Source organism: Parasteatoda tepidariorum, chromosome 2 (genome assembly GCF_043381705.1).
Source record: "Parasteatoda tepidariorum isolate YZ-2023 chromosome 2, CAS_Ptep_4.0, whole genome shotgun sequence".
NCBI lineage: Eukaryota > Metazoa > Arthropoda > Arachnida > Araneae > Theridiidae > Parasteatoda > Parasteatoda tepidariorum.
Window position 1 is genome coordinate 57,178,291 of NC_092205.1, and position 21,411 is coordinate 57,199,701.

At 28.5% G+C, this 21,411-nt stretch overlaps 2 protein-coding genes across 3 annotated transcripts in view; one reads left to right on the plus strand and one right to left on the minus strand.

The window, feature by feature from the left end:
* LOC107441450 (receptor protein-tyrosine kinase sevenless) overlaps positions 1-21,411 on the minus strand; it is an 88,476-nt gene that overhangs the window by 30,864 nt on the left and 36,201 nt on the right. For both annotated transcript variants that reach the window (XM_043048241.1, XM_043048239.2), the window contains exons 3-16: positions 18,286-18,345; positions 17,466-17,498; positions 16,997-17,057; positions 15,782-16,090; positions 14,409-14,560; positions 11,936-12,086; positions 10,155-10,280; positions 9,872-10,053; positions 8,686-8,780; positions 7,151-7,680; positions 5,373-5,579; positions 3,776-3,898; positions 1,809-1,978; positions 422-611 (exon numbers count right to left, since the gene is read on the minus strand). In XM_043048241.1, coding sequence (XP_042904175.1) covers positions 422-611; positions 1,809-1,978; positions 3,776-3,898; positions 5,373-5,579; positions 7,151-7,680; positions 8,686-8,780; positions 9,872-10,053; positions 10,155-10,280; positions 11,936-12,086; positions 14,409-14,560; positions 15,782-16,090; positions 16,997-17,057; positions 17,466-17,498; positions 18,286-18,345 — 2,389 coding nt within the window. The remainder of the gene's footprint in view (positions 1-421; positions 612-1,808; positions 1,979-3,775; positions 3,899-5,372; positions 5,580-7,150; positions 7,681-8,685; positions 8,781-9,871; positions 10,054-10,154; positions 10,281-11,935; positions 12,087-14,408; positions 14,561-15,781; positions 16,091-16,996; positions 17,058-17,465; positions 17,499-18,285; positions 18,346-21,411) is intronic.
* The window catches only part of LOC107441722 (SKP1-related A), a 315,013-nt gene continuing 307,684 nt past the window's right edge, over positions 14,083-21,411 (plus strand). The window contains exon 1 of the mRNA XM_071177624.1: positions 14,083-14,090. The gene's annotated coding sequence lies outside the window, so the exon portion shown is untranslated. The remainder of the gene's footprint in view (positions 14,091-21,411) is intronic.

Below are 21,411 nucleotides of genomic sequence, written 5' to 3' on the forward strand. Positions count from 1 at the left end.
TTAATAACTAACTTGGATATTTAAATAAAAAGACATGCATCGTTTAAAATAATTTATATTAAAAGTAATTAATTTCAGAAAAATAAATTAAGTTGTAATTTAAAATCAAAACTACCATTCTAAATTTGAGACTACCATTTATTGATACTACAATGAAAAACTACCATTCTCTCTTAGACAACATTCGACAACAGAAATCCTAAATATATCAAAGAAGTAATAACTACTGTTGAAAATGTAATAGTTTAACAAAAACCGAATAAACATGTTGGTTAAATATATATATTGTATGTTTTTGGACAAAGTAAAAGTAAGCTAAAATTTTAATGGAGCTCTTTGCAATCGATTGTTACAACATTTGTCGAATTTTATTATACATTTAAAATAAAAATGTCAGATCAGAAGATGTTTAAATTTTTACCATGTTTTCCAGAGAAGAGTGCATTTTTTAAATAAACAAAATGATCCATTCCATTTAAACGAGAACGCTCAACTGTATGCGATGTAGCCCAATAGAGATAGCCGTTTGTCGAATCAATAGCTATTGCTTTTGCCATTGTTAGGATAGGAACAGGCTCCGCTTGGCTACCATCGATGTTTGAGCGGAAGATCTGAAAATAGGCGAAAAAAAAGGATTTAAATAAATTTATTGGCTAATTAATAAGAATTGGAATTGAATTCATAAGGAAAATATAAGTTTCTTGGTTAAAAACATTGGTATGAAAAATTCAAAATAAGTTAAGTTCATCTAACGCAAGAGTGGGCGAAAAATATTTTGTTCAACTTTGCCAGCATTAAAGTCCATTACAAATAACATACATAAAACAGTTTTGCGTGCACATACTTTTAACAATTAAATAAAAAAAAATTTCCCGTCTAAAAATTTTTTTATGTCAAAGTAAATTTTTTGGGGATTGCAACTATGAACCATTATTGGTATTTTGAACAATTATACCATGAATTTTACTGAAACCTAAATAAGGTGTTAAATTGACTCATGTTTCTATTGAACTATATGCAGTATGAAATTTCAAGTCACGTTAAAGCTGCTGTAGTTGTAGTTCATTTACGTCGCACTAGAGCTGCACAATGGGCTATTTGCGACGGTCTGGGAAACATCCCTGAGGATGATCCGAAGACATGCCATCATAATTTAAATCCTCTGCAGAGGGGATGGCACCCCCAATTCGGTATCCCAACGACCTGCACGCGAAGTCGAGCATTTTACGGTAGAACAATTCAACGAGGACCAGTACCGCACACCCTCGATCCCTACGCAGAATGATCCATGTGGTCACCCAACCTCACACTGACTGCAGCCAGTGGAGCTTGACTTCGGTGATCTGCTGGAAATCGTGTCTTAACGATTAGTCACCAGTCGCGGGACCAAGTCACGTTGAAACATAATATAATTCAAATTTAAAGCTACCTTAATTCTATTGTACTTTTTAAGCTTGAGTATTATGGTTCAAATTACCGATCATGTGGTTCCCTAATGAACTAGCTGATGTGTTTGTGTGCCCAAGTTTATGAAAAATCAAAATGATGAATAATAATTAAACTTGGCCCCGTATTATGATTGCAACTAATTTTAACGATATTATGATATAGCGTAGAATTTATCATTGTACAACTGAATTATCTTTTCAATATTTATAAATGCTGATTAAATTATAAAATTCGTTCAAACTATTTCACTTGTTAAACAATTGTAAGCCACGAAGCCTATCAACTTTTTTTCCCTTGCAATTTCATGCAATATTTGGATAAACAATTTTGAAAGTATGTACAAGCTAAAATTGACATACCATTTGTTGAGTTGGACTTGACCAATATAGTTTAGGTGCAAACCATTCAATTGCTATACTTGATGCTAAAGTTATATTTTGTAGCCTCGTTAAACCATCAAGTTTATTATATAAATAAACGTAAGAAGTGTTGGTGTTGATGAACAAAGAATGGTCAAACCAGCAAATATCTAGGTTAAAAATAAAATAAAACATATAATAAATATTATCAAATATATATATTAATCGTAATAGATGAATCTCCTGCGGCACATAAATAATTGAGCTGTATTTCTGTGATCTCCGTTGGCAATTACTATTAACTATTTTGGAATCAATCACTGACCATTACACACTATGTTTTTGATGACAGAAATTCCACAGTTGAAAGAAATTGAAAGAGGAAATAAAACTATAGCGATTTGGGTAATGTACATTATATTCTAATTTAAGTTCTATTTTAATGAATAAAATTACTCTAATTTATTTATTTATAAAAAGAAATTAAACGAATTGCGGTCCACTCATTTTATAAATAAATGTATCATAAAAAGAAATGACTGGTAATATTAGGATGACATTGTTCAGTACAAAGCTTACGTTATGCTAACAAATTTATTAAACTAATTTTAAAAACAACTTGAAAACATACCTAGCTATTAGTTCTAAACAATACAAGAAGGAAAAACAAAAATATATTTTTTTTATTTATTAATTAAAAAATTGTAGAGCTAATTGGATGCTTGTATATCTGAAAATAGACGATCACTGACACACAGGCACTTGACCTATGACCTCAGCGCCAGATGATCGTTTACAAACAAGATGGCGTGCTAAAATCCAGCTAAATTTCTCCACACGAGTTAGAATGTTAATTGACGCGAAGTTAATTAAATACAACGCAGCATCGTATAGCAAATTTGTTAAGATATAATTCTTTATCGTCAACGTATTTTATTTAACTTAGATTTATTATTTGTTTACATATTTTATTGTAATCATTATATATTGTTGCTTTGTCTTGTAACTTCGACGTTTGTTTACGTTTTACATGGCTTCGTGCCTGTCTTTGTGTTAAATAGCAAAAATATATAGTAATATATACAATATATAGAAATATACAGAATTATAGAGTATAGAGAAATATATAGAACTGAAATCTTTGTGCAAGAATCGTTATGAAAGAATATAGAATGTGCTGCTTAAGAGAATTGATACTTCCCAGGCTTCGCTTACTGGTATTTAATAAAGGCACTTGCAGGTATCCCATTTTAACAAATAACATCCTGCTGATGCTTACATTTTATTCGATTAATCAAATCTGCGGTCACATCAGATCACATTTTAAAATGTCCATTGATGATTTAATTGCATAACAAAAGTTGTAGGCTAAATATGTAAATTTGTGTCAAAGAAAGTTCCCATTTTATATGAGAACCAATCAAAGGTCTCCCAATACGAGTTGGCGTGCGGAAAGTAAGTGAGAGCAAATCAAACCGGTAAAATTCATTCCATTGATTTAAGGGAAGAGAGCAATGAAAGGCGAAGCAAAAGAAAAATCGATTGTATATACACACCTTATTTGGCGTATTATCGAAAATAAATAAATATATAACTAATTGAAAGAGCTTTCTATCATAGTGAACCAAAGAAACAAAATTGTATGCAAGTTTGGAATTCTCGCCAAAAGCTCATATTTCAGGCGCTATGAAAAAGTGAACTCTTCCACTAAGCTTTCTCGTCACTCGCTAACTTCGCCTTAGTTGAATAATTCTGGGAACTCATGTTGTTCACTTTGCAAATAGAATCATTTAATGGCTGCATATTCATAAAAATATTAAGCGTATTGTCTTTACAAAAAAAAATCAATTAATTATGAATTGAAAATATGTTAATTTAAGTATTCACAAGCGATATTTGCCAATATTTAAAATGACATGTTTTATTTAGAAATACTTTTTTTTTGCTATTTATAGTTTCATGTTTACCTGTTATATGTGCGTTATTAAGATTTATTTTGGGCACAAGCAGTTCAACACCTTCTCCAACAAAATCAGATTTAAGTAATCCTTCTTGAGCACCCCATAGAATATAAGGAGAAGAATGTTCAGCTGTAAGAAATTTAAAACAATGTAATTATAAAAACCAATAATGAATAATAAGCATAGGAAAATATGTAATTAAATTTATCGAAATATTGTTATAATTTCGGATATATTTTTTTAAAAAATTGCTTAAGTCAATTTGATTACGTTCGTTATCGTTCTACCACCGTTGCTGAACAGCTGTTATGTATAAGATTGTGGTTATCAATGTCCAATTCAGCAGCTTATAACTTTGGACTCACCTTAGAAGACTGGGAAATTCCTAGATAAAGCGGTGTCGATCAGATTTTCCTTTGCAAGCGTTTTTTTAAGTATAACTAACTCACATTTGCGTTACAAGGAGGGGAAAACCGCCTAAACATATTAACGGTTAGCCAGATAATAAATGGGATTCTAATACCTGATTCGTCTACGGCTGGTGATATATGACGTCATCACTATGGTCGGAGAGAGCAGCTGAGATCAGTCTTATAGCTGCAACCAATAACTAAGTTTTAATTTTCGAGCAAAATTATTATTAATCTTCTTTATGCTTCTATCATTCTTAATGTTTCAAATCCAATAAAAAAGACTTTTTCCATAAGGAACTTATTTGACAAAATTTTGTTCACACTACTGTTTGACAGAGAGCTAGAATACAGAGAAAACAAAATTCTCGATTATAATAAAATTGAAATCGAAACTATTCCACTCTTTCGTTGGCATGATTGAATAATATCCAATTTAAAAGCAGCAATCCTTTCTTTCATAGTGGCAATTTCTTCCGCAGATTGGGAAACAAAGACACAAACCAATAAGGAATAAATGAGAATATCGGCAACACTTCGACACGGCAATTCATTAACTAGGTAGCTTTATTGAGAAGATCAGTATACGCATCTTGGTACAAAAATAATTTACATACTAAGATTTCTTGAGCCACAAGATTCTCAGTAGGATAAATACATAACTGAATAGAAAGTTTTAGTTTATGGTGTGCCTCAATAAACAAGTTTAGAAACACTGAATGACTTCTCCTCAGTGGATCGCAAATGTTCAGGGATGGCAATCTACTGATGAAAATTTACTTAAATTGCATTTAGATGGATTTTAATTATGACGCTTCGAATGCAGCAGAAATATTAAATGATATTGATTAGATTATAAGAATTTTTAGAAGAAGAGCAAACTGAATTCCTGTTTTCATTCGGGGTAAAATAAATAAATAAGTAATCAATAAATCGGTATTCATAAGCGCTACGAAATCAGGCCCAAAACTGATAAACATAACCATCACTATTAATAAAGCTAAAATAATTCCAATTATTTATTTATTTATTATTTTTTGCCCTTTTCGGTGGTATATTGAATATAATTTGAAATGAGTTTATTGCTCCAGACCAACTAACGATAGTCAGAATTCATCACTGTGTTATAGAATCTTTTTGCAAACAAACAGTTCTGTAATAAAATTAGAATAAATTAAGAGAGAAATACATACATTTTTTGAGAGTCATTCCTCGAAATTCAGATGACCATGGACCTTTACCACGTGTGCTGTAAGCTCTAACTTTTACTGAATATGTAGTATTCGGGCAAAGATTTTTGATTGCATAAATTGTATCGTTAATTAAGGCTTTCACGTGTTCATTTCTTGATGTATCTGTTAGTGAAACTTCGTAAGACCATTTCCTCCACGATCCTTTGCCTAAATTCCAAAAATAAAAAATAAAAAATTATGAAAGATAAAATTTTTGTGATTAACAGAAACAGTGCTACAGTTTTACAATTTGTGTTTTGAAAGATGACACGCCGTCTATAATTTATACAGGGTGTCCTTTAATGACCACCTTTAATTTATATTTTTAGAGCCATTAGTCAAAAACGTTTACACGTTAGGGTCACATAATAATATTTAAGAAAGGTATAAGAAAAACGCTCTTGAAATCTAAAGTATCATTAATAAGGCAGACGAGCCTGAAAACATCAAAATCAGTTTAATTACTAGATGAAACAGTTTAACTTGTATTGATATTTTCATGTGATCTTTATTGATTCTATAGATTTCGCTAACGTTTTATTGTCTTCTAGTTTAAATAGAAAATTGCAACTCTAATGTGTAAAATTATTTCACAGTATTAAAAAGGATTTGAAAAATATATAGAAAAGTTGGCCATTACAAAACGCCCTGCTTAACAAAAGATAAACTGAACCAGTGGTATCCAACTTTTTCTTTCATCATGACAACAAACAACCAATTTTAAGGTGTGAAAGTCTTCTTGTACCACATAAGAAAATATGTTCATGAACTCAAGAGTGATAACTAAAAAGTTAAATTATGCTTATTACTACAGCATGCTTATAAATATTAATGGAGCATTTTATACAATACTACTGATTAAAACTGAAACGAAACAAAATTCTACGAACCGAATTAGAAACGAAATTCTAGGTTAAAGAGCTGGTGAAATATTAGGATTGTTTCCAATATTAATTCTTATTATAGTATTAGGTTTTATACCATTTCATAGTAATGATTACAAAAGTTTTACTTCAACTGTTATTAATATAATTTTTTTAATACTCCGAATCAAATATCTTGATTCTTTACATAGCTTTCGAGTTTGTTTTTAGTATTGTTATTTTTTTATGAATAATTAGTACTACGCATGTCACTTGATGGGAACTTTTTATGTATAAAAGATAGAGAAAAACTATTTTCTTAACGTTTTGTTTAAGAGGTGAGATAGAATTCCGTCAAATTCCTGGTTTCTTCCAAAAAACGAAATTCAAAAAGTTTATACACTATTAGTAGAATTTTTTTTCTTGAAATGAGCTGTGGAAAGATTCAAGTGTGGAGGAAAGCGTATTTTTTTAAACTAAAATACATAAAATATTCCCCTCATATGGCTAATTCTTGGTAAAAATATGGCAGCTCTTGGTAAAAAATACTTTTTCGATAATTTTAATGCGGCCAAAAATGTAAACGGAAAAAAGCATCAATTTAAAAACTCGTGTAACAATAATATCTTTTTAGATAAAAAAAAATATCAATACTTTGAACAAATATCCCAATTTTTGCAGTCAGAGTACAGAAATAGGGGTCAGAAAAATTTTATATTCGTGTAGAAGATATTTCTCCTTCTTATAAAACTTTGAGTATATTATTTTAATCTGTTTAGACATCTTTTAAGCAAATAACAGAAGCACGACATTTACAGAATTCGACAGTGGCTTAATCTCTAAATAGTATAGTAACAAGAAGAAAAAAAAACTTACCTTGACCACTCAATAATCTTGGACTAATCCATTTGATTTTCGCAGTATTGCTCCCAAACAAACTTTCAACAGACTCAACTGGGTTGAGGGGGACGGGATAAGGCTGATAATCTGGATGGTAAACATTCAAAGCTGAGAAGGGACCGTTTCCAACAAAATACACATTTTGATAATATTTATCTTCCATCTTGTGGTATTCTTCTCCAAACAAATCATTTCCTGTTGTCCAGTAAAGCAAGTCGTGATGGATGGCTATGCTTTTGACATTTCTGTACTGAGGTGTCTGTGAATTCTCACGAATGTCTGTCACATCGTTGCCGTCGAGAGCGATTGAAACAACAGTGTTGTTAGAAGAAGATGGTAGGATGAGGCGAAAGTTTTTATGGTCTACTGCGAACGCTGACAAATAGTTGTCGTTTACTATTAGTTGAGCTTTGTCGAAGTCGACGCATCCGCTTTCGAATTGGACTAAATCTACTCTGTATAAGCCGCCATTCAGTGATCCATTTGACGCGATGAAGTATAAGTATCTATGATTAAAAGGGAAGATTTAGTTGCATTGCTATAAAAAAAACTAAACTATCATAATTAACATTACGATTTAACTTTATCCAAACCAGGCTTAAAGCCCTAATCATAACAATTAATACTAAAAAAGTGCAAAAAAAATTCTCAATATTTTTTTGCTTATAAAAAGCTGTAAAAATTAACTGGTAATGCCAATAATATAGTAAAAATGCATTTTTCAATCAATTCAAACATGTATTTGAAGTTTAAACTGAAATATACTTTTCAAATTATACTTATTACTAACTACTACAATTAGATACTAAATTACCTTATTATATTAATAAACATTTTTAAAAACAAATGAGTGTAAACTCATGCTTGAATAGTACATTAAAATGTTAGTTTTTTATTTACTATTAGGTCTCAAAAACATAACTGGATAATGATCAATCAATTCAAATAGTAATTTCCTGATAATGAGTCACTTTCCTAATATTTTTAGGTAGAAACACGGATTTAAAGTCAGTTCATTTTCATGTTTTAGTGCATTTTGATCAGAAAATGCTTTCAGTTTTCCCCAATCTAATATCTTTATTAATTATAATTATTTGTAGCCTCAACTCGTCGGTGATTTTTCGGATCATGTGTATTTTTAAACGTTATAAAAGAGAATTTATATATGAACTTAGACTATCAAAAATGGAGAATCTCCAAAAGTAAGTTACACGAAAAGCTAGTAAAGTAAATTTTGTTCGTAAATTCAGCAAAAAATAATTTTACAAAATCAAATGTCAGAATTTCAACAATTTTATCTTCAAAATGGTTATAAGCGCAAAAACTTTATTTTTAGAGATTTCTGATTGAATATTTTTACTATAATTTTATATTTTGAAGAAAATTAACTTACTTGGTAGTTTTAAAAGGAAAATTACAAAATAATTAGTAAGAGTAAATTACACTAGGAAGTAGGTTAGAAATAACTCTTGCAAAACTTTTTTTCACTTAACTAGATTGATTTAACTCACCCATTTAATGGATCCACATGCATATCTTTAGCTTTATGTTTCATATTTGCCAATGCTATTTCACAATTGATTCCCTTAATGTCACATCGAGATATCTAAATAATAAGTAAATAGAAATATTTCTGATTATGAGTTTTAGATAAAAAAAATTAACAAAAATGTGAAATGAAGCAAAACTATTTTGAAGTGAACCAATCATGTCAATCACGCAAGAGTACACCAACTAGTATCATACCAATTATAAATAAGCCATTTAGTACCCTAATCAATTAAGTAGTATTATGTAAATTATATACGAGTGTATCAATTAATCATCTACATACCACATTCATCATACCACATTTGTCAAAATGAAATTTACACACTAAATTTGTCTCATCGATCTAGTTGAATTAGCTATTGACATAAAACAGAATAATTTAATCAGAGGTTAATAAAACCCTGATAATTGAAACCATATTATTGTAAATGTTGTAAATTTACTACTGTTGCTGTAGATGAGTTTTAAGATAAAGGTAATTGAAAACTAAATTACTGTTCAGATTTTCAGTTTAATACTGGTTCTGGAAGTCAATAATCAGATTATTAAATTTGGAAATAAAATTACAGTTAATGTTTAAATTTATACCTGTTGCTGTATACCAGCATTAAAATAATTGTAACTTAAAAAAAACAGTTGTAAGCGAGTACATCATAACTCAACCATGGCCAAGTACCCAGCCATATTTTTAGGTCTCTGTGTTTCAACAGCCATGGTAGGAATGTTACGTAATTTTGACCCTGGTCAAACGACGTGGACAGCGCTTGAGCAGGCACCCCTTACTCGAAACTTCCACACTACAACCAACGAGAGGACTTTCAGCCACGACAGATTTAACGTGCACCTTGCCACGTTGCACGCCGGTTATTTTGTCGGCCACCAGGATAACTCACAACCCTCATCTCTTTAACCGGTGATGTGAGTGACGCTTTAACTAACTGCATCAATATCTACAAGTACCTATGCGAGTGCTACAATATCTACAAGTATCATATGCGACCTTATCATTTAGTATTATACGAAATCAAATAAAAAGTGCATCAACTAGTATTATACCAATCATGCACGAGTATATAAATTAGTATCATACCAATCAAGTAAGATTATGTCAAATAATAGTGAAAATAGTTATGAAATAATTTTTACTTGTTTTTCCTCAGCTAAATATAGTTTATTGTTCAGCCAATCAAATGTGAGTTTAGTTGGGAGATTCGGACTTGAGTTAATGATCTTTTTTATTCTGTTTGCTCCCCTTAAATCTACCATATAAACGTTTCCTGTAGAATCAGAGACGAAAAATAGATTTCGCTGAAGATTTAAAGCAATACCTATAAATAAAAGAAAATATCGTTTTAATTCGAAAGTACGCTAGAGATAAAATAGTTTTTTTATCGTAAATTTTTAGAAGAAAAAAATAATTTAAAAGTACCTGTGATGTATGCTGATTCATTACGAACTTTATACAAAACATGAGCATCATCGAGAATGCGTAATCCTTGTTTTAAAACACTGCGCTCTGTTCCAAAAATTAGGAACGCAGGAGGGTGATGTTCACCTAAATATTAATAAAAAAATAAAAATAATTAAAGTATAGAAAATAACAGTTCGTAAATTACTTTATAATAAGTGTGTCCTATTACCATATAGCCACTTAACACTAATTTAATTACCATTAAATAATTTAACCATATAATTAACACATAATAATTTTATCACCATATAAGTTTGCCATAAACACATTTGTCAAAATGAAATTTATACACTAAATTTGTCTCAACGATCTAGTTGAAGAAGCTATTGACATAAAACAGAATAATTTAATCAATGGTCAATTAAATCCTGATAATTGAAAACATATTATTGTAAATGTTTTAAATTTATTACTGTTGCTGTAACAGGAGTTTTAAGATAAAGGAAATTGGAAACAAAATTATTGCTCATGTTTTCAGTTTAATACTGGATCTGGACGGCAATATTCAAATTATTAAAGTTGGAAATAAAATTACAGTTAATGTTTTCAATTTATATCTGTTGCTGTATACCAGCATTAAAAAAATTGTAACTTAAGAAGACTATTGAAAATATTTTAAATTGATTACGTTTTCTGTATGCTAGTATATAATTCCAGATGATCGGAAGCAAAATTATTGGAAATGTAATGAATTTATTATTGTTGCGAGTTTATTTGAAAATTATTAAAATAGGAAATAAAATGATGTTTTAAATTTATTTCTATCGCTGTATGTCAGCATTAACGCTATGATAATAGAAAACAAATTGTTGTTAGCATTTTAAATTTGCTGTTAGAGTACGGAAATTTTAAAATCAGGATAACTAAAAAAGAAATGATTTTGAATGCTTAAATTTGGTATTGCTGCAATGGATTTGTTTAACATAAATATAAATTTTAAACAATAAAAGTTATTATCTGAACTCAATTGTTCAATTCATGAATTATATTATTAAAATTAAATTTAATTCTCATATTTTTTGAGAATTAAAAAACGCTGTTAATTATCTTCATATAAATTCGAAATTTATAACCAAAATATCCCTCTCTAAAGCGTACTAAAATTATGCATAATTAATCCATCATGCATAATTAATGCTAAATTTATAATTTTGGCTATTAGAATATTTCATCTTCTAATGACAAAAGGTTAATTTAAGGTCAGGAAGTATAGAGTATGAATCATGCTTTTAATAGTACTTTTGTTGAATTTTATTAATATATTCAAATAATTTAATTTATGAAAATTTGCATTTATTTAAAACTTAACAAAGAAACATTCAAACCACTGATTTCATGCATTAGAATAAAATAACTAAAACGTACGAAGTACAATTACTCGCTTGCTTATTTCTAAAAAGATTTAAAATAATCCATTTTTGCTAAAAACTTGTTTGAAGCAATCCATTTTTTGTGTTTAAAATTATTTTAAATGCTTTCGTTGTTAAAAACACGAACTAGAACTGATTAAAACACAACTCTATTTGTAAAAAACTTCCAATACCAACGTTAAAAAACTTAACAACTTTTAATTATTTTAAACATAACAGTGCTAACAATAAAGAACATCATAACCAAGAACGAAACAGAAAAATATCAGTGGCGTAACTGGATCACCCATCTCTTTTTAATTTATTGTCGTTTTCAAATAAATGATCTAGTTCATCGCTTTTAACATTCGTAAACATTAAAATACTTACTGGACGTCTCTTTTGACAATGTTGTGACATTCCGTTCGTCCATGGGTCCTTCGCCCATTGAATTCCTTATACTTAACAAAACTTTATATGTTGTATTTTCTTTCAAACCATTTATCATGTAGTGCAATCCATCTGATGTATCAGAAATATCCTGATGGAAAGAAACAGAAATATTAATTCATTAATGACTAAAACAATAACAGAAAAGAAAGTTCGATAACATAAAATGTGTGATGCAAGAGTGACTTGGACGAAAAATAAGTTACATATGATTAAATGAATAATGCAAGTTGAACTTAAAATTGTTAAAAAAAAGTTTGAATTGATTGTTGAAAATGAATTTTAATAACTACGCCAGACCGATATTGCATAGTCTTTTCCAGACTCTCTTATGAAGAAAGTAATTTGGCTAGGCTAACAGAAACCCAGATTTTAGAACGTTAACCACTCATTATAGTTTATAAATATTAAATTTTGAAATTTGTGAAAACGGAAGAATTATTTTAACAACTAACAAGAGATTATTTGAATAAAAATATTATTTAAAGCAAAAACTGTAATTTATATCCTTATATAAATTTATTTAATACATAAAGGAATATAATGCATAAAGAATATAATATAATATAACAACATATTCATGACTAGGGATGCGTCAAAATCTCTTGTATCGAAACGTTTCATGAATTAAAAATCTCTTGAAAGTATCTAAAAAATGAAGATGCCCAGATTTAACAGATATCAAAATGAATAGTACAAGAACAATTTTAAAAAATTCCCTGATAAAAAAATTTAAACATTCGTGTATCACTCATCATTTAAACATTAATCGTTTAATTATTATCATTTAAACATTCGTGTACAACAAAAGGAAGCCTTCAGTTCATAATAGTATAAAATCGTTTGCTAATTATAAAAGTAAAAATCATTTGTGATAATCTATCTTTCGCTGATTAAATTTTGTGAAAAACTGTACTTAAAATATCGTCTGCTATTTAAGAGTGAACAGTATGATAGTTTGTGAAACATGATGCTTTTATTATACTAATTTCATATTATAAATACACCGTGTTAAATTGTTTAATAATTCCATACTGATGATTATTACGTGAAATTATTTCTTATAGAATAATAAAAAGATCTTCAAGTTTAGTTTTGCCAACATTTGAGGAAATAATTCTGTGAATTATAAAAGAGTTGCTCATTCGTGACTAATAAAAACGTTTGACTTAAATTAACCTTTTCTTTACTTTCGAAAGAACTTTTCAAAATGGAGTCGAACCAAGGATCCATTTAGGTAATATAAAAATTATCACTATTCATACATAAATGTGTCTCGTACTATTTGTTATCATACTGCCTCGTTAATGAAAAATATTTAAAATTATTATTTCATTGTCTTAGGAATTTAATTGAAATGTAATTGTATTTGTAATTGAGTAATGTTAAAGCTACAATCTATTTATCTAATAATGCAAATAGTATTTCTATATTTAAGGTACTATAGTGTTAATTAATAATTTTATTGAATGCTATACCTATTCCAAGCAATAAATTTTCTAATAAATTCAATTAAACAAATTATTGATAAAATTCAGTGAAATCAGTGAATGGGATGCCGCAAGCGACGCAGAGTCGGTATATCGATCTTGATTGGTTGTTAAAACGTGTCATTTGTTTACATTAGCAACTGTTCTTTCCATTCTATTTCAAGAAAGACAAATGCGTTAAGTATCAATTCTCTTAAGTGATACATTAAGGTTTATACTTTATACTTATTCATTAAATAAAGTATACGAGTACTATTTAGAAAAGTGGCATTTTCTATAGAGTTTCCTTTACTCGAAAAAGTTTATAAATGAATTTCAAATTTGAAAATAGAAAGAAAACTTAGGTGTCTAGCTCTCGCAAAAGAACAGTTTAAAACAATTTATTAAAATTGTAAAAATAAAAATTCAATAAACACACTACACTAAACTGAAATCAAATATTCTATGTTTAGTATGAAAAAAATGTTTGGAGAACTGTCCATAAGCCCCACAAATTACTTTTAATACACTTCGATTTGGCATGCATGCTCTAAAGGTATTATTGATTCATGTTATTATATTTCCATTCCCATTATAATATTATATTATTGTTATTAATTCATAGTGTTCATTTTTTATTTCTCTTATTCTTTATTTAAATTTAAGGAAACTTTAAAAATCGGTAATTTCGAAAACTATTCTCATTTCTTAAACACACCTGACAGAATAAACAATTAATGAATTGTGAACTTTTGCAAGTGTTTCATTTTGTAACACTCTATGATTTCAAAAAAAAATTAAAGTGTACTCCTTAAAAAATCCCAGGTCAAATTGCTGTGAAAAGTACAGCCCCTTTGGATGCATCATCCGAAATATCCATTTTTACCGCAAAATATTATACCGTAAATTTACAAGAAATAGAACAAAATAGCCTAAATTCTTACCTTAATCATAATGTTTCCACTGGGGTATTCGTATATGTACAATACATAAGATAAAATAGGTCCGTTGGGATATGGAGGTGGGTCAAAACTTAAGGACACACGACTAGGACTCACTACAGTTAAGCACGTAATCACAGGAGCTGTAGAGGGAGCTGAAAATAGTGATAATATTAAAAATTTATTGAAGTATAAAACTTAACTTACATACTATATCTATAGCTTATATTTACTTAAAAAATAGGACGATCTCTTTTCTTACTTTAAAATAATAAAATTGCAAATGATTATTATAATTTTAGAAAATTAAAAAAAATTTTTTTTATCGTAAATAGAACAACGGATAAGACTTGCTTTTGTTTTTCCTCACTTCAAAATTCAAGTGATGCTGAAACTGATTATTGCTTATACATTTATAATGATTGTTTATTCATGATTTTTCGAATTTAAAACAAATTGTCTCAGAAATTGCATGAAATTTCGAATTCATCGTTCGGAATTCGTAAAAATTTCCATAGATTATTTAATATTTTTTAAAATCAACAAAGGAATAAGAAAGGCATACATTTTAGAATTTCTCAAACACCAATACACGGCTAGAATTTTCATTCTAAAATTTCCTTGCAAAATAACCGGTTGCAGTCTGCCAGTTCCCTTTGAAGCCATTTACATCTAGTATGGATTCAAAACCATATAAATGAAATTGAAATGGTTAATTGTTAGGCTTTTCCTTAGGTAATGGACATTCTCCTACAACTTTACTCTTTGGAGTTAAGTTGCGGATGAGATGTGTTTTGTCAAGGATACCGTGGAATCTAGTTTATCTAGTGGTGTCTTCTATCACAAAAGATGGGATATACTAGACATTCTTGCGAAAGCAACGTTGTGTTGTTGACATCTTTGCGTGAATGAGAGTTTCGTATACCAATAGATTAGGATTACCAATAGAGTAGTGCAGGACATTGGAAACTTCTCATATTTTTAAGAAATAGTGGAAATATTGTAATGTCAACACTGAAATACAAACGCCCCGTTCAGCCGGTCATGCGAAAGACAAATTTGCCTTCTCGGCTAAAATGTTTACCACACACTTATCATTATAAAATTACTCGACACACTCCGCTCTGTTAGACATCTGATGATGGAAAAAAATATATGAATCCGTTATCCTTTTCACATGGCACAGCTCCTAGCTTTCGAAAAACGTGTGCTTCATTCTTATTGGCTGTGAGTCTAGTTGGCTCATTAAAATACCGTTTGCTTAACAGTATTAGTTTCACAACTATATAGAACCAGAACGGTTAATAGTTATAGTTAAAACTATATAATAGAAGAAAAAGGAGAAGATTTAAAGCGTTAAATAAAATATTATCTACCTCCATAAGGTAATGTTGATATGACAATACTCTCTTCCGAAAACAAAGGAGGATAATTCTTCAGTAATATCCATGCAACACGAAATCTGTACTTTGTATAAGGATGTAAGTTTTCAACATTGAGATAGTTATCCTTCAATAAATGAATAGGATCGTAGTATTCCCAATCGGTCTGGTGCGATCCATCTTTGCGCCACTGCACAAGGTATGAGATATTACGATACTGACTCGGCACCCAACGAATCGTGATGGAACTGTTTGTGCGGGTTTCAGCGACAAGGTATGGTTGAGCAGGAGTTCCAAATTCATCTAAATATAATATCAAGTATTAATACACATAATATACAGATGATGCATACACATTTAAATAAAACGAAAAGAAAAAGTATTTGAGGTTTACAAGAATAATAATATATGACGACATGGAAATAAAACTCTATTATAAAATTAAAAATTCATAGAAGGAATAATCCCATATTAAGAATGTTCCGTACTAAATTTGAAAAATATGCAATAAAATGTTAACTAGGTTAAAGCTAGATTTTTAAGTTCTGAACAATAATTTATAAATCATTATATTCGTGTAGAACAACATTCGTGTAGAACAACATCTTCTAAATCTCTCTCTCTCTCTCTCTCTCTCTTTTTTTTCCGAGACGGAATGTCCCNGTATGATAGGAAAAAGCAGCCCAAATCATTATGGAGCCACCACCAGTTTGCACAACCACTAGTTGACAACTTGGTTTCATGACTCCGTTGTAAATACACCTCCAACACCTTGAGTAAAACTAAATATGTTTTTAAACGAAATCAACAAAAGAAAAACTTACTGTAACAATATTTCATCACATGTTTGATAATATTATTTTTGATCTTATTTTAAATTTATTTTCCTGCATAGATAGTACGGTTAAGAGATTGCAGAATTAAAAGTCTTGTATTGTTATATCTTTAATGCAGCTACTGCAATAACATATAAATTCATAAAAGCATAAAGACTCTTTAAATAAATATCCAAATCAAAAATTTCCTCTTAATTTATTAATTTCCATTAAAAATAATGCATATCTTTTTTCGTCTGTTGATCTATTGGGCTTCACGGAGGAACAAAAATCTGGTAAAATTACCATACTGTATGGTAATGACATTTCTGGTAATACAAACCATAATTCTAGCAGTAATAATTCTTGAATGCAAACAATTAATAATTATTACCTTTCATAGCTTTCATGTACAAATTGATAGCTATACTGCATCCACGGACACAATATAATCCCTGAAAGGAAAATAATATTGAAAGCATTTGTCTTATCCAATATTTCACAGGTTAAATTATTCTTAGGTACTTAATTTAAGATATAAATGTAAGATTAAGATTAAAGGTACTTAGTTTAAGATATAATAAATGATGAATTTTAAATTAGAATTGCTATTAAATAAAGCAGAAATTTATAAAAGAGATTTCAGCACTTATGCTGGATGCATAACTTCAAGTTTGCATTTTCCAGCTTATTACTACAACATTTTTCATATAAAATATATTTATTATTATTTATAATATTTATTATTACAGTAAAAGGTCAACAATCATAACTTTATTTATAACTCACTAAAATATATAATGGATAGTTTTAATTTATTTAATAAGTATAATAAAAAAAATATTGATTTAAATAAAACTTACCATTTTGCTATTGAAGCCCTGCTTATTTTCTTCCTAAAGAAAAAATAGCTTGTCCATAAAATATTTTTCAATTAATAATTTTTGAGAAAAGTTCAAAAATCAAGTGAATAGAAATATTTTGAATGTGTGAAATTTTTCCACATAACAGAATATATTAACACATAACGCACATAAAGGGTAACACTGCATTTAATAACATGGTCGCATTTCTTAAATATGCTTCGGAATCTTCGAATAACAAATTTGTTTGTTAATACTGGAAAATCAAATGAATCAACAAAAATTTTTTCAAATGAATCAACCATTTAGTTCCTACCTTTAAGCTTTTTTTTGTTTTAAAAGAAGGAAAAATGTTTGTAAAGTCAAAAGAAAAAAAAACATTTATGAAAAAAAGTTTTTCGTTCAATTATTCATTAAATCATTATTTTCGAAGCATAATCAATTTATTTTAAAAAAATGCAACTGAACAAGATTTTGTGTTATAGCAACTTATGAAATAAAATTTGAGCTTAATCAAATCAAACATGTTTTACTGAGCGTGAACCGTCTATTTACATTAAAAGTAAAATATCAGATTTTTTGTTCGATTTATAAGTAATTTATCTATTAAGATGCATTTATTTTAACATAAATTAAAAGCATACAAGGAGTATAAAGTATAACAAATATGAATTGAGATTAGTAACTCAAACTGTTATATAATGTTTATTATCGCAATACCCTTTGGCATAAAATTAATTATAATTAATGTTATAGGCATAAAATTTACTATGAATAACATTATGGCAATAAAAATACTATTTTTTTAAATAATACTCACGCAGACTTCATGGCAGGAAGATGAGCTGGCATTAATCCATAAGTCGCAACCTTCACGGCACTAAAATAATAATAAAAATAACAATTATAATCAAGGCTATTCATAACAAATTGAATTGAAGGAGTGCTAATTGTATGAACAGGGATATTTAGACAAATATTTGACCAACATGAATTTCTTGAAAATAAATTAGCACAAAAATAAGTTAATATTGCTTACAAACATTAAGAAATATTTCATTTTATAAACGAATTCAGTGCATTTAAATATTTTTCTCCTATAAAGAATAATTTTATTATGTTTCTTTTTTATCATAACTTCAGAACTTAATTGAATCACTCAATTTTGAAAAAAAAATTAATTTTTCTATTTTAGAATCATTAAAATCCTGAGAAAAACTAGCATATTTCTTAAATGAAGTCAGAATAATTTTACTTGAGTTCTTGCATTTTTCTGGAAAATTTTTCTTAAACCATAAGTCTATTAATTAGTATCAACGTTTTTCATAATAAAAACTAGCCCATATTCTGAATTTAATTTCGATTTGCGCGTTCAATGCATTTAATAAATACATTGTAAAATCCTATTTATACGCCGATTTTCTGAGAATATTTTTAAAAAAAAATCAAATTCCAAATTGCTGCTGTAATTTAAATTCGAATCACGAACGATGTTTCGAGAAATTCAATATGAATAAATAGTAATTTAACTCTGATTTTATTTTTAATTTTTATTATTCAATGTTTGAACATTACAAAAATTATCTATTCCTTATTGAAGGTTGACACAGCAACCAAGAAAACAATTGTTTCTTTTAACTAATATAAAACTGATGATTTAAAATGGTGAACAATAAGAATAATAACTAGCACATAAAGGCAACTTATTTTTATCAAAAAAAATACATTTTTATTTCAATAAAAAATGTTAAACGAAATTATCTAAATGAATATGGGGTAAATGGCAAATTCAACGTACTACTATCAATAATTGAATAAATTCTATATTGAATTTGAATTCAGCATATCGCAAGATGAAATTGAATAAATTCTGAATAAATGTTAAAATCTTGAGATTTTTCATTTAAAATTAAATAATGTAATAATAATAATGTAATAATTGTGTAATTATAATAATGCAATAATAATTTAAACGTTTCATGTAGCAGGATACGCAAGCTATAACAGGATAAATCCTTAAAACTGCCCTATAATTTACAGTAAAACCATTTGCAATTAAAAAATAATCAGATAGCAATAAGGAGTTTTTAAAAAAAAATATTATTTAAATATGTTATCGTAAAATATGTTGCAATATGTTGCCTGATTTCTGTTTTATGTCAATATTTATTATTTTATATAATATTTAATATATAGTATTTAATATATAATTTTAATTATATTATCAATGTTTAAAATTTAAACTTATTTTCGCGACTACACTTCGCTTTTTAGTTTTTTTAATGAAGGCGTCAATTTGAGATTTTCATAATTTAACTAAATAGAGTTTACGATAAAGCATTTGAAAATAATAATGGTTTTTAAAGAGGTACTTTTATATAAATACTTTTAGGTAATTAGGTAATTTGTAATCACTTATTTATATAGGTTTATTCGTGTGAATATTTTGTAGGTTTATTGATAAAGTAATTGTATTTCTATGGGGATACTCAGGATACATTTTAAATTTGTTGCATGATCTTTGGCAATTAAGCGTCATTGTCATATGATTTTAAGTCAAAACACGATAACTGCACTTTAAAAAAAAAACATAATAAAATATATATTACGTACGAAATTCGTATGTTTGTTTTTCAAAATGAAGTCTTGTTCTTTTTTGATATTTAAGACATAAACTAATTAATGTATATTTTTGCATATTAGGCTGGTAAATTTGCTTCTTTTTTTAATTTTTTTTAAATTACTATCTTCTTAATTTATCAAAAAGGGAAAATTTTATCTTTGTCAAATCCTAAATTTTTTTCATCAAAACTACTGCTAATTTTTCTCGCAAACCGTTAGTTCATTTTTAAACCTACAGAGCCAGCCAATTTAGGGAAAAAGCTGGTAACGTAAAAACATGGACCGTTGTTGTCCATCAAGTGCGCTGAAGTCTTGTTTATGCTGTTGCAGGTACCCCGCGTGAGCCTAATAAGGAAGTGGCTCATTAGAGGGTGAGGCTAAAGGGCAATTATCGCGTCGCTCAGACGAATGAAGTCTCTTTCTTCCCTCATTGCTATCTGCTGGCTTAGAAAGCAATTATCCGGGCCAACTTTGCATTCAGTTTCGCGCCCATCTACTCTGGCAGGCTGCAGTCAAGTAAGCATCCTTCTGGTTGATTAGAAGGGAGAGTTTTTTATATGACAATGTCATATGATGGAGGACCCATAATCTGTAACCGCTCTCCCTAGATCTGGGAGATGATGACAATCATCATTTATCGCATGTCGAAACGCGAGCAAAAAATAAAGATGGTTTAGTCATTTTAATTATTATATAAATCAAACAACACATGCTGATTTTTCTTTGGAACTTAAATAAATATTTTACTTTTTTGACATCCAGTAGAGGATGAGTGATTACCTTGAAAGTATAAATGTAGCTGAAATGTCTATCAATGTTTTTATTTGGACTCAAACAAAATTACGATCGCACACATTTGATGATATTTACGTACTTTTACATTTTTTGGATTGATTTTGGCTTGATTGTTACCTTCATACTAAGGCTACGTTGACAATCTTTTGAACATTAAATTTTCTTCCAAGGGTTAAGCTCCTTGATAAAGTTGTATTGAAATTTTCCTGCTACGCACCGCTTTCCCTTTGATTTACATGGAGAAACTGGTATTTCAATCCATACATGATAACTTTACTTGAAAACATCTCACTATGTTATGTTTCTCATACATTTATGTTAAATTTACTTTTAAGTAGTTAATAAATATATTTCGATGTTAATAATTATTAATTTTTAGTTTAGACTGTTGGAGCAAGTAAGGTGACAGTTTAAATTTTGTTAAACAAATAAATTATTAGTTATCATTTATGTCTTCATAATAGAAATCAGGTTTTTGAATTTATTCTGAATTATTTGTATGGATAGATATATGTATATGTATATATAT